Source organism: Idiotropiscis lumnitzeri, chromosome 10 (genome assembly GCF_059441095.1).
Source record: "Idiotropiscis lumnitzeri isolate Australia: NSW breed Sydney's pygmy pipehorse chromosome 10, RoL_Ilum_1.0, whole genome shotgun sequence".
NCBI classification, from domain to species: domain Eukaryota; kingdom Metazoa; phylum Chordata; class Actinopteri; order Syngnathiformes; family Syngnathidae; genus Idiotropiscis; species Idiotropiscis lumnitzeri.
The window spans coordinates 14,659,077-14,673,737 of record NC_142400.1 but is presented as its reverse complement, the minus strand read 5'-3'; the positions used below and the strand labels follow the sequence as shown (position 1 = coordinate 14,673,737).

Sequence of the window (14,661 nt, the reverse complement as noted above, 5' to 3'; positions counted from 1 at the left end):
CAGGTAAGCCTTCTTGTGGATTTGACGCCGGAGAAAGCAGGGTCGTAAACTTGGCAAGATGATGCAGAGAAAGTTCCCAATTAATATTGTTGAGGTGAGAGTTAACTGCTAATGGTGACAACTCACTACTAGATGTAAGGCAGGAAGTATCCATAGATCACTGAGTCAAAAAAAATGGGATAAACGACGAACTGCAAATTAGTAATTGCTATTTTTAAGAGATTAGGAAGCAGTGACATGCATGACAGAAATCTACCACTTTCATTGACCATTGCATTTACATGCACTAATTCGAGATGCTAAAGTTCCCCTTTAGTTTTGATCAAATCATATGACACAAAATAATCAGTTTTGACAAAGCTCTGTGCAAAAACTACAAAACAAGGTTGAGAAATGACATATATTGAAACCAGTCAACGATTTACTGCGGTTGTGAGAAATCGAGGTTCTGTAGTCCACAAGCCTAATGCTTATTCTCCAAGTCTGTAGGGACAGTGGCGTCGTCTGGGCTTGCTTCAGTTGGTCATTTGGTCAGTTATCGACCAGAAAAATCGTTGAACTCCAAGGGTACATGTACGAAAACTCATTTTTTAGTGTATTTACTGAATAACATAACTCTATCTAGGTACACAAGGTGATGGGAAGATGTAATGGCAAAGCTTTAAAGTTTCTGTCACAAAAGGTGGCTGCAGTAAGGCAGTGAATAATTCCGCATTCATATCAAACTATCACAATTTAATTACAAAGCTTTTCTTAAAACTTTGTGTAAAAGCAATGCACATACTTGACAGTTGGTGGCATTACAGTGAGTAAATATTTGCAGATGTTTGACTTCTAATTCCTTGAATTGTTTTTGATCAGTAATTACTCTTAATATAATAAAGTTGCCTATTTCATTGATTTCATGACATGAACATTGTTTTTTTTATATTTGCTTTTGGTTTTATACAAAACTACGCTATTTTTCTATATTAAAAACACATGCCCACAATTATGGTGTTTTGTTTTTTTATTTGATTTTGGCCCGAACAGAGTAAAGATATTTTAACCCATTTAAATTGGGAAAATGAATTTGATGTACAATTACATTGAGTTACAACAAACCCGTAGTTTAAGGTGGCACTATACCGTGTGTAATGAAGTGGCTGACAACAGTATTGACGACACCGCGTTTGTTTTTGTGTAAATGGAAGCTGCATGTTGTTGTTTCTTGATTACATAAGGTTTCACCACACTACAGTAGTGATTTCTAAAGTACATAAAATGTTGCTGGGCCAAGATCTTAACAGTAATTACATCATGTTTTATAGTACATAATCCCCGTGAACATGAGGAGAAGCTGCATGAAAGTATGCATCAATCAAACGTAACAAACCCAATTATTGTCAGCCCTCCCTGCTTTCCTCGGTGTTCACAACCCATCAAACACCTCCCCATGACTTGATCCTGATATGGCAATTACTTCCACAAAGTTGTTAATAATGGCAATCCAATCACTTCACAGCATGCCAGAGAGGAAAGAAGGCCCATTATAGTGACAACCCTCAACTGACTTGATGTTGCGATTTTTACACTTGCCTCACAAATAACAAAAAGCTACAAATGGCTTTGATAAAAACACAATTTAAACACTGGATTCCCAATCCATGTCATCTGTAGTTTATATACAGGAACAACGTTAAATAGCCATGCAAACTCCGGCGCGCAGGATCGAACCCTGTACCTCTGAACTATGAGGCAGACGTGCTAATCAGTCGTGCCGCCCAACGTTTCTTCCTAAAAAGGATGATTGAATGTTTCGAGCCATAAACAAGCCATAGCCATTAACTATGCATTCAATTCCCACTGTCTGAATTTGAGACTTAACTACCAATTAATCTGAATTTTTATTGTACTGAGGCAGTCAACTGGCAATTTGGGAGTGCTGTGCATCATCTCTCTGAAATTGGACAGCCGCATCCCCAAAAACTGCTCTCCAAGTAAAAGGCAGCTTAAATAAAGCAGTGGGAGATTTTTCATGTGGAAAAAAACATAAAACAATGACATCTTTGGATGAAGTTTGCCATGGCTGAAGGTCTTTATGTTTTGATTTGCCAATAATTACACGCTACATTCTGCTAGATTTCATTCGCACATTATGCACATTGTCAGACTCGAATGACTCCAGCGTATCATACTTCTTGTTTTTATGACCAGATTACTCCGCTGAGAGACTTTTAATATATATATATCTTGGTTAAACAGTGGGCTTTCTTTGAATAGGGATATGCTTCCTTGTTGAAAAAAAAATACTTTGCAATTGACCAAAATCATAATGACAGCAAGCAAATACAAACTAAGTACCATAAATTAACAGGAAAAAACGTGCATACAGTACATATATCTATCTGGACTGTGAACATTGTGTTGCAATATCAATGTTTTTTGGTACTGTTATAGCTAGATGTTTTTAATTCTACTGTTTTGACACAGACTGCCACCTTAGACACCAATCAGTGCCCTAGCACAAGCCAGTACGAGGAGCACCAAAAATTTTGAGAGTGACAGATGAATTTTGAAGGTTATTTTGTCCATGTTTTCAAAATTGATATATGACATGATATTACATTAATAGAGTCCCAATTGTGTTTAAGTAAGAACATTCAGTTGGCTAATTGTTTTTTTCTTTTCCAAAATCCTGCTCTGTCCCCAGTGTCAGACGATATGGATGAGGAGGAAAGCCGAATGGGTAAATGATTGATGATGATTAATGAATAAACGGAAAGGAAACGACTAAGGTTTGGTCCAAGTGGTTGACGCATCGATTTCACCACTGCACAAAAATGATTTTAGCTTCAAGTTGATGAATTGCTGATCACGTTTCATTATCAACCACAATGAACCTCACTGAAATTAGCAGGTGGTTGGTCGGCGCAGCATTTCCTCAAGCTTCTGGATGTATTTTACACAAAACAAAAATAGACCACTCGCACCATCACTTGCAAAATGTACAAGTCTATACTCAAATATATTTAAAAAAGTGCTTTGAGCGCCCATCTGAAAGGCATCCGCTATTGCGCGCTGACAAACAGCCTAAATCCTTTTGTTAGCCATGAGTGAAGTCCCCAAATGCTCTCTCAGACTGCAGCGTCTGCTAAGATGACAAAATGAAGACAAATGGTCGTTCATCAATATTCTCTTCATAAAAATGAAAAGTTATTGTCACCGAAAACCAATGCTTTGTCCAAGTCTTCTTCTCACAATACTACACCAAGCTCTTCTTCCTCCTTCTCATCACCCACTCAACTCTCCAAACTAATCACAAATTATCACCGTCCCACTGACCTGGCCAAACCTTTACATTCCTTTTTGGGAATTATTTTACAAGCTTTAACTCTTTTCAGTGTGTGTTTTTTCTAAGGCAGTTATAGAAATAAAAAAAAAAAAGTATTTTATGCTTCTGTTACAATTTACAATCATTTGTAAGAACATCCTCTTGTGATATTTTTGTAGATTGTTCTCAGAATACAAAATATAATTCATATGCAAATGCATTCAATGTACCTCATTGCTATAATGTAAGAAAAGCAACTTCTTGATAAATGGTCAAACTACTGAATCCTAAGCTAAAAAGTGGCAAAAGGAAACGGTTGCTTCATCATTGAGTAAAATCCTGATAAAGTCTTCTGTGGATGAACGAATAATGTTCAAGAGAGCCAGCTGTACAAATTTAAAATAACTTGACGATTAGTGGTGAACATGGAACAGCAAATATTGATAAAAATTTAAAGCAATGCCCACTTAATATTATTACAAATAAAAATACCAAATAGTTCAGCTGATTGGAAAACTGCTTGCTCTCTGTGGGTGGTCTTTTATAAATCGTTGATGGAGGGGCCAGCACATTGGCTAACTGAGAAAAAGCACAAGATTAAATACCAGTATAGTTGAGATGACGAGGGATCGGTTGGATAAGGAATCTGATACGTTAGTTGTCTTCCCTCTCTGGTTGTCCGTCATGTTAAGGCCACTTGGAGGGTCCCATGTGCCAATCTAAACATGAAGAAAATTCATTCATTCATTAATTACTTCTGAGTTTGGTCGTGTGAAATCTTCGACCAAAAAAAACCCCTCCAAACACACAAAAACAATGGTAATCCAAATAATTTAGCATTTGTGTGTTCAGTAAAAAAAAAAATACATCGTACTTGTAACATTAGTATGAGCAGTTAGACAACAAACAATTAATATCTTGACATAAAATACATATTTTGGATATGTCAATGTACACTGACTACTCACAACATTGCTAGTGTGCATTAAAAAAAATAAAACAACATAAAACATTTTTTATTTATCACGGGACATATTCCTCTTCACAACTGTAGGGGGCGACGAAGAGCACACAAATAAGTAATCCGCTTGCCTTTCGTGTTGCTCTCATTACACAGATAGGTATAATGCAGAATTCTGAAATTCAAGTACATAAGTTAGTGTTTTTAAGTGTTAAATAAATACATTTTAAATAGATAAATATTTTTTTTCTCACTTCAATGACATTTAAGGTGCCATCACACTGCACTGACTTTGCGCTGCCCATGAGTCTATCCGATCCTAATGCCAAGGTAAAATCTCTGGGAGTTGAGGCTCGCCCGTGAACTATAGCTCCATTAAAATCTCTTTGAGGTGTACTTAGGGCTGAACAGGGAGTAGTTTGACAGCCAGTTTGATATGCCATATTTGATTTTAATGTAATTTCCTTCCCTTTCTTTCTTGGATACATGAAGTGAATTAGAAAATGTGTTGAAGCCTGAGGAGGCAGTTGACAGTCTGTCACACCGTCTTATGGTGTCTCGCAGGAAGCAACATTAAGAATTATATTGGCCTCATGGTCTTTTGGGCGGTTGTTCAAGGAAAACTGTGAGGATGATTTAGATAAAAAGATAAAAAAAAGAATGGTGTAGCTCGTAACCATATCTTAAGGCCTCTTATATCCTTTCTAAAAAATGGAAAATCCTCCCATCACTAACCCTTTGTCCAGTCCAACCAACCTGCCCATCGTATCATGACGAAGGAGCACAAACACTCCAACCCATATCCGTCAAAGTCCCCTCAGGGTTCTTCTTATTTGACTGACTCGAGATAGGCTCTGTAATTGCAAATCAACTCTTTAATTCAGGCTTCATGAGGCTGGAGGGCTTCTGAAGGGGTTTTTATTAATGGACTAAATTATTCATAGAGGCGCATGCACACGCAGACCAGAGGTCGAGCACTGCTGCAGTGTGGATGCTGAAGTGTTTTTTTAATTTCATTTGAGTATATTATTATTGTCATCAAAACAGCCCAATATATATATATATATATATATATATATATATATATATACAATTAAAGAATACATAATCTTCACATTTATGTAGAAAGTTATTGATTCTTGTATATTTGAATTTTCTTAAAAATATTCCCAAAATGAATGAGACTTAACTTTAGACTTGCCAATGTATTGTTTGTGTTTGTGTTGTTAATGTTAATTCCTGGATAGCTGCACCTATTTTGATTTACAGGTGATTTTGACCTGAAGTCTTGTGCATTAACACAAAGCTCTGCTTACTGATTATTTACCCATCTAATTTCTGAATGTGCACACAAACTAGAAGGTCATAACCTTCTCTAGCCCCTCCTCCTTCAGACTGATCACATCAAGGTCGAAGTCTGTCCTCAAGCCATTGGTCCGGTTGAAAGTTATTCTCCCAGTCAGGCCATCCCAGTGAGCCTAAAGATAAAAAAAAAATGTAACAAAGAAAGACAGTACATATGATATGACATCAAGCTTTTGTGTGTTGGTGAAATATTCTGTGTGTCAGTGGCAAAACAGAGACAGTCTCTGACAGATGGATGCCCATTATGTCATTCTTACCAAGGGTGGGGTAGGAGCTTGACATTTGCAGAGGAGGAAAGTACATATCTTTAGACACAACAAACAAGGAAGTTGGAGACTACGGCCAAAAGACGCGCCGTATCAAAGGGCACAGTACCAGTTGAGGGTGCTATTTCTGTATTTGACACATAGATAGAACGCACCGTATCATTGGGCGCAAACAAAACCGAGCAACCGAGCAGTCGCGCTGGCTGCTCAGTCGCGCCAGCGTGTTTTTAAAATGGCAGCGGGAGTTCGGTGGTACTTTATTTTAGCTTTTAACAACGTGCTGAAGTTGTCCTCATCCAAAAATGCACCAAGTCCTTGTCTTCTGTATCCAAGATAAACAGCTGGACACGTTCTCCATATTGATGACATATTGATGATCTTATTCCTTTAATTTATTTTTTTATATTTTGGTACATATGTATCTTCAATAAAATCAACCAATGAAAAATACCAGCCGCTCCACCTGGAGACGCATTCCCTCAGTACGCCAGCCAGCCCAGATGGAAACATGTCAAGTTCGAGCTGCTGATTGCTTTAGAACATAGGCTGCGTTTGGAAGGTAGGCAGGTTTAACTTAAATATTGTGCTGGCCACCTTTATAATGTCTTAAATTGGCTTGAAGATAGCGGTGACTATACGTTATAAATGTAGACAATGTGAAAGTCTGTGACAAACTGTAAACTGTCAAATATTTATGATTAAAAATGAAATTGTTAAATTGTTATTGCTGAGCCTACAAGTTGGTGCTGAACATTAAGGCACAGTATGTTATTCATGTGACATGCATAACACTTGCCAGGGATTGCAGAAAATCAAACCCGAATTTGATGTGTGTGCGTGTGTTTGTGTTTGCGCATAGAGTGAATGTTGTTTTATCTTCAGGGTTTATTTAAGGCTGCAAACTGTGGCAAAGATGTTCACCAACAGTTTTAATGGTCACAAACAGTTGTTCTTGAACTTGTTCTAAATGTCACGGCAACACGAAAAATGTCTGGCGAACGTCTTTACAACATTGAACGAACCCTGACAAACAACATCCACTACATGCGCACACCTTTGACACTCAGTGAGAAACTGGCTTTACCTGGGTGAATAAAGGTTAAAAAAAGTGTTCAAGGCTGGATGGAATTCGAGTCACTTTTAAGTGCTTGTCTGTTAAGCAGAACACATGTTCACATCTGGCAACAGGTATGTGTGTGTATGTGTGTGAGATGAACATAATTGCAACATTTTAACAGAATTGCACCCACTACTCACTCTTCCTGTCATATTGCTTTCGCCTCGCCAGCCTTCTGTTCATTGACAAGATGAGAGCGTCAAAATGCTCCCTATCTAAATAAATGGGCCTGATGCACATTGTGATCTACAGCATTCGTGCATAAAACTGGGCAATTGTTTTTGATTGGCGGGCCACAATGGGTTCTAAAATGTGACAGAAGGGCTGGACCAGGAGTAGATGGATGGAGTGTTTTGGTAAACTCACCTCATCGGAGAGAAAAAAATAATTTAATTTTAAATGAAAATGAACAAAAGCATTACAGCAAAATAGCTGTCTTTGACACGCCACAAAATTTAGAAAATAAAATATTAACAAGGTTTATTCATTTGATTTTTTTTTTTTTTTAAGTTCGGCGGTCCAGATTAAAACATTTAACGGGCCGCATGTGGCCCTGGGCCGTAGTTTGCCCACGCCTGCTCTAAAATAACAGAATCCATAACTATAAAGCTGAAGAAAAAGTGAAGGCATTTAAAAGGAGGGAAAAAAACATGTTGGTGTTCTCAAATAGTGTGTTCAAAACTTTATATTTTAATTGAAGGAAAAAAGAACGGCTAACAGCTGGCAAATTGCATAATTATAGCCTTCCACAGAAAATTAAAGGCTTATCATTGTGCAACTAACGCTGGTCAGTTACGACCATTTTCATTATTTTGTTTTGGTTTTCTGATTTCTACTCGCGAGAACAAGCTCAAAATAATTTTCTCATTCCGTGCAGATGGGATACACTGACTGAAAATGCCATTCATTCATTGTTTTCTTAGATTACATTATGCCTAAACCTCATTTAAATTCAGTCTCCACCTGCTTTCCTAAAAGCATGTACGGGAGAACAGGAAGCAGATAAAGAAACATCTACCTCTTTGATGAGAGCCATGAAGCGGTTCCCAAAGCGCCAAGGCTTATGTCGGTTACACTGTAATGAGCTGACAGTGATCTGCTGAGACTGCTGCACAGCCACGGCCACCACGTGCACAGCATCGTACATTAGAGCAGCATCCGTCTGCAAGAGGAGAGAGGGGAGGGAAAACACTATCATTAGCATGAAATACACACAACCTGGCAGCTAAAACCAGTCGAAAAATTGAGATAATGAATAATCTCTATTGGATAAATGGTTTTGAAATCTGGAAAAAAAATCCATAAATAGCCCAATGTCACTTAAGAATTGTTTTACCTTTGAGGTTACACAGACAGATGTGTATATATATATTTTTGCCTTTTCTATAATTGATCAGAATATAAGTTGATGATGATGATGTTGTTGTAGTAACAATGAGAAACATCTATTGGTTTATAAGCAGACCAGCATTCCAAGAAAGATAAGCAAGCGGACACATTGATCCAGCTGCCTTTGGACCAGCTCTTAATTTGTGGCAGCCATTGATTTCAATATATTTGTACAGGAGTTCATACAGCAAAGTCCACAATAACATGGATAAGAACTTTGGCATGGATAAGCTTGACTGGGTTGCACAGTCTTGACCTCAACACAAGAGAGGAAGTAGAGCGGAAACTGACACGCCAGACCTCCTCGACGAACATCAGCGTGTGACCCCACAAATGTGTTTCATGGTGAAAAATTCTGATTAACCGCACTCCTAACCCAAAAGATCAGGGCAGCAAAAGGGAGGACCAGCGATATGTTAAAAAAAAGTACTTGTTCATATTTTGGGCAACCATGAACTGAATGTAGTCAATTTTTGCTTCTTTGAATTTTTCTGCGAACAAGCTCATTCAGTGGCCTGAACGGTTTTTGAAAAGAGAAAATCAGGCTAAACACACTGTAAATTAACCTTAATTAAGCGGACAAAACAAAATAAAAAAGTGCAATGACGCACAACGCCATGGCCCGCCCCACTCCTCCTTCTCTGCAAATGATAAGTTATCCTCCTATAATGATAATCAAGATTTTTATGAAGAGGTCCCCATTCAGGAGGAAACAAATTGGACATTGTGTAAGCTTTGCCCGCTTGGTGTTAAGGCCTCTACACACCAATCGGACGTCGGCCATCGTGGCCAACTGTCGCGTCGGCCTAAAAGTCGACACGTCAGACCGGAAAATGTCAGAACACACTGCAAAAGCCGACGGAGACGCCAACTACTCCGGACCTTCTGCGCATGCGTGAGAAATGGTCAGTGCGTAGCCTTTGACGGTGATGTCCAATAACGACGGTCTTTCGTGAATGAGAGTGAGTACTTCGTCTTTGCGCTCTTCTGTCCATAGAGTTGATGTGAAAATGGCCAACCCAATTATACATGTTCAATCGTCCGATACCCCCCCCCCCAAACGCCGCAACAATTGCTCAAGACTTTACGACTTTGCAGGCTACACCAAACAGACGCCATGTACCAACTTTCCGCCGGCCATTTTATTGGTGTGTTGAGGCCTCAAAAAGCAAATACGGACTTCAATTACAAGAGCGAACCTGAAACAACAAAGTTGCTTTAAAGCATGGCAATGCAGCGACAGCTGGAAGGAACACAGATAACATGGATAAAAGACAGACGGACTCCTACCTCAACTTGGTTCCTATAACAGATTATGTCTGTTTGAACATTCAGAAACAGTCCTGTTTATTTATTTTTTCTTATATTGTAGGGTGATAGCTGTGCCTTGCCAGATTATAAAAATACATTGGGGGAGAAAAAAAAGAAAGATGAAATAGTTTATTTAGGAACGATACATTTAGTTTAAAAAAAAATCAACCATAAACTATGAACTGAATATGTTAATTTTAAGATTTGTGACTTGAACTTTGAACTTGTGGTTTACATAGAACGCTTTTGTCAATATAGCGTTCGGTACATCATCATATCACACAGCACTAATTTCATGAATTGAATATGCTCTTTATTATAGCAGTCGTCCAAATGTATTCAGCAGTGTCAAAAATGGTGTGAAAGTGAAATTGAGTCCTGCTGGAGGAGTTCTGGCAGTAAGACAGCACGCCTCACTGCTTGTCCCCAGTGCGAGCATCACAGGAACCCGTCAGGCAGTCTCGGTAATGATTTAGCAACACCGACACTTCACTCTATAAACATCTCATTAAAACCAATTATGTCACTCCTGAATTAAATTAAAACTAAATGCTTTTAAAGCTGCTTTTCCCTTATGTCAACTGATAAAAACATTGCTATCCCTTTTTGTCGACTACATGTATGACTTATATAATTCAAGTAAATAAAAGCAATCCAGAAGCTTGATGTTTTTTACTGCAGTGCATTCAGATGGATCAAACGGTTCATGACTCTCGCTGGAATTATGCAAATTACAGTCTCACATTAAAATTTAGGGACCGAAAAAAGGATATTGTCTATTGTCTTCTGGCGCTTGGCTGAAAAGCATTAATTCTGCTGTCATTGGAAGAGCTTTTGCCTGACACAATATTAGTAAATTGCTTTGTTCCAGTGAGTTAAAAGAAATTTCTCGTGCCACATTTTTATTCTGATTTATACCCAAATGTAATGGATGGCACTCAGCACAACAATCAATTCATTGTTCAAAACAATCTGGTTGACCTTTGAATTTGGTGGAGATCAAAACATAAAAATATATTATGATTATGGTGAAAGCAGTTCAGTGCGCCTCCCATTAAAATTCACAGTCGTTTATCCAATTCAAATGCGTCTAAAAGTAATTTTGTAAAAAAATGTAAATCTCTTGTGATCATAGAATCTAAGATCTATCATATAAACTACTTAGACTTATATCACCTTGCCAAGGACAAGCAGGACAATGATCACAATACAAGAAATAAAAAAGAAAACAGCAGTAGATAGAATTATTATGACTTTTTATTTTTACCTAAAATTCAACATATGTACCCAAGTCAAGTGTGTTAAGATGGAGGCATAGTGTTATAATGGCATTTCATGGCTGATTTTTAAGTAGGTGAAAGGTGGAAGCAAGCTCTGCTGGTCCTGCAGAAAGCTCTTGTCACGCAGCTCTGCCTCTTTTGATCGGAACATAAACACCTTCCGAGATGAGACTGCACTTGGAAAAAAAAGCTAAAGTGAGTATCGGAGGACCGTGTATGTGAAAGTCTACATTAGGAAAGAAATTTAGCACTAGAGCCACTCCACAAAGCAGCCCAGTGACTTCCCTCCCTCACTGCCTGCTGCTGGGAGAGATTAAAAGCTGAGCCTGTTTGATAGTCTTTTGGGATCTGACTGAGGTCTTACTCATGACTAGGTCAGTCACTGCCATCAGCTATTCTTGCTATTCTCAGCAGTGCACTGTGCACACAAGTTACAGAACAGATATGTTTATGAATTATGTGTCGAGCGCATTCTCTGATGTCAGGAAAGACGACGAAAGAACAGACTAAAAAGTAGTGTAAAGACTAGAGATGAAGAAGCGTTTTGAGAGAGAGAGAGGTATCCTGATTTTCACGCTAACGCCAGCCTCTACACGGGTCCGCACACAGACGCATACATTCCGGTTGGGAGGCGCTCTCCTCAGTCAGCTCCCTGGCCAACTTTCTATCATCTGCCCGTGGTTGTCTGCTTGCAGTTCCTTATAAATGCATTTGGTGCGCCTCGACATGAGCAAATCTGTGATCATTTCCCTCTTGCAGGATAACCTTTTGTCCTTCACATAGAGTTGATGACGTTGTTGAATGTTGCCTGTTTTAATGTTGGTCAGTTCCTCTTCAATGGCAGTGTGACGATGCTGGATATTGGCAGGAATTAAAACATTCTATTGTTCTGTGAATGCCGAAGAGGAAGATTGCCCCAAAAGTGCCCTCTTTCTGGCTTTCTGTCCCTCAACCAAGCTTGGTGTGTCTCAAGACGTGACAATAATTATCCAAGAGATCCACAGGATGTCATTTCTCTTTCCAGCAAATTAAACATCATAAATCTGTGACTTTGTTCTATTCCTCACTCAGTCTAACAAAGAAGAGCTTTATTTGCAAACCGGCCCTCGTGAGGCGTGAAGGGAGGTGCAAGGAGTGACAATTAGCACTCCCCACTCTTGTCATCTTTTCTGCAAATTCCTGAGAATAAATATCGTGTCAACATAAGCAGGGGTGCAAATAACAATTTTGCTCTGGTTCACAAAGCTTTTCAGTCGTAAAGCGACTGTCATGATCAAATAATGCGCTAGTGTCCACAGAAATTTCCCCAGGCACTTCTAACCTCAAATCTCTTAGGTTTGACATTACTTCATGTAAATCCTGCCTAGCCTATCTTAGTGCCATATGCAAACCACACACAAATTCATATATTTGCACCTTTTTTAAAATATTTTTATAAAAGTTCCATCCAAAAGAAACTTGCATAATTATAGCGTTTCAAAGAATTTGATTTGTCTTAATATTGTTGACTTTTTTATGTTTTGTACCAAAATAAAAAAAAATAGTTTGAATAATCATGATTTCAATTATTACTAAATCGGGGTTAATATTTTTTTCATGATCGAACAGCCATATATTCAACAACTATTATAAGGTACAACTGAGTACGTCCCAACGTTAATGCGTCAGGCATCCAGGTGTCGGAAAACGTAAACGCTGCCATAAAACCAGCAAAAGTAGAATAAATAGGCATGGTTGTGTCAGGGAGGATAACACAAACCTTGTGCTGACAGTACAATGCAAGCAGCTTGTACCCAAAAGGAAATTAATCTCCGCTGTTTGGGCACATTTTGGATAGAAGAAGGATGACATCAACCAAAAAGTAGTAGTAACACGATGCAAGTGCTGCCAAAAGCAGATGTTCTTATTGGACACATTTAGAAATGCCACACAATATGAAAAGTAAAAAATGAGTAGTAAAAGTGGAACTGCTAATGTGGAGTAAACATTTTTGACAGCCAATTATGTTTCAACGTATCTGCAACATTGTTCGAACGTATTTAAAAGTGTATTTGAACTAAAATGTTTAATTCACAGACATGTATAATGGTGAATGGTGATGTGAGAGTCAAAATTGAGACTATAGTTGGCTGCTGATTGTTCAGGTTAGCCAGTCTGTGCATTGAGCAGAAGTGTATGAATATGCAAATGTCTTGATTTTGTTTGTTCAGTAGAGCGATTGAAAATAAACCGTCGGCTGTGTCGATTCTTGACCTTTTGTGGGTATATTTGAATAAATTCTAACGAACGGTGGTAAGCTAAATTAATTTAGATAGCATTGTTTATGTCAGTGTTTTGGCTTGGAGATGTTCTGTAGACAGTTTGGCTTTGCACTAGACACATTACACCAGGCGTGGGCAAGCTACGGCCCGGGGGTCACATGCGGCCCGTTAAATGTTTTATTCGGGCCCGCCAAACTTGAAAAAAATTAAATGAATTAAACGGGTTCATGTTTTTTTTTCTAAATACTGTGGTTTTTCAAAGACATGTATATTGTTGTCATTCTTTTGTTCACTTTCATTTAAAATTAAATGTATTTATTTTCTTCAATGAGGCGAGGTTACCAAAACACTCCCTTCATCTGCTCCTGGTCCGGCCCCTCTGTGAAAGAACCCATTGTGGCCCGCCAATCAAAAAGTGCATTACACTATATCTTCTTTTTTTTAAGTGGGAGATGATCCCAAACCATTATTATTATGTGTCACACCCAACCCCTCGTTAGCATTTTCCTTTAATCTAATGTGAAACGGGCTTGCTGGCCTTTTTCATTAAAAATGCTTGGATCATATCTTAATATATTGTTATTTGAATGATTTGGAAAAATAGTAAATTCTGAATTATAAAAAACACATTTAATATTCTGCCTATTACATGATCAGCATTATTGTTCAGAAATCTGTGCAGTTTAATAACACCACAAAAAATTAATATTAAAATCCATAAAGGAGCATGTCTTTAAGGATCATTTTTCTTGCACTCACTAACTTTGCCAGCACCAAATAAAATGAGCAGGAGTATTACCTAAATAGCTGCTAGCAATAATTCCATATATCTATTTATATTGTCGTGTAACGTTCCCCATCTTAAAATAACATGCAAGGTAAAAAGCCAGCAACACTGCCATGAAAGTGACAAGAGTGACAGCGAGAGAGTGAAGAAAGAGCATGTCACTTATTCCCTCCATTAGCTTCATCAGAGCGGGAGGATGAGGCAGATTAAGACCGCAGCGGGTTGGATGATAATGTGATTTGGCAGGGTTATCTGTTATTTCAGGCCCAACCATTTTGGCGCCTCTATTTGGGCTTGGTTATAATGTGATGTGATGCCCGCAGCCCTCAGGGGCCACACTGCTGTTGCGACCAGCCTCTCTGATTAAAATTTGCTTTCACCAGCCAGCCTCAGTGTGGATACCCTCCCACTCCCATCTCATTATCATCCACCAAAGTGCAGTTTTCACTTCTCATCCCACATGATATTTCAGCGTCAGTGTTCTACAGTTTAAGGCCAGACACTTCACCCTCACACTTCACGATAAAAATGGGGGGAAATTATGATGCTTGCCTTTTAACGCGTTTGCTTAAAAATATGACTGAGTGAATAGTTTCCTTCGGATAATGTAT

At 38.5% G+C, this 14,661-nt stretch overlaps 1 protein-coding gene across 4 annotated transcripts in view; it reads right to left on the bottom strand.

Moving 5' to 3' along the window:
* grik2 (glutamate receptor, ionotropic, kainate 2) overlaps positions 1–14,661 on the bottom strand; it is a 147,328-nt gene that overhangs the window by 53,949 nt on the left and 78,718 nt on the right. For all 4 annotated transcript variants that reach the window (XM_088307889.1, XM_088307892.1, XM_088307891.1 and 1 more), the window contains 3 exons: positions 8,041–8,184; positions 5,645–5,752; positions 3,919–4,032 (listed from right to left, as the gene is read on the bottom strand). In XM_088307889.1, coding sequence (XP_088164015.1) covers positions 3,919–4,032; positions 5,645–5,752; positions 8,041–8,184 — 366 coding nt within the window. The remainder of the gene's footprint in view (positions 1–3,918; positions 4,033–5,644; positions 5,753–8,040; positions 8,185–14,661) is intronic.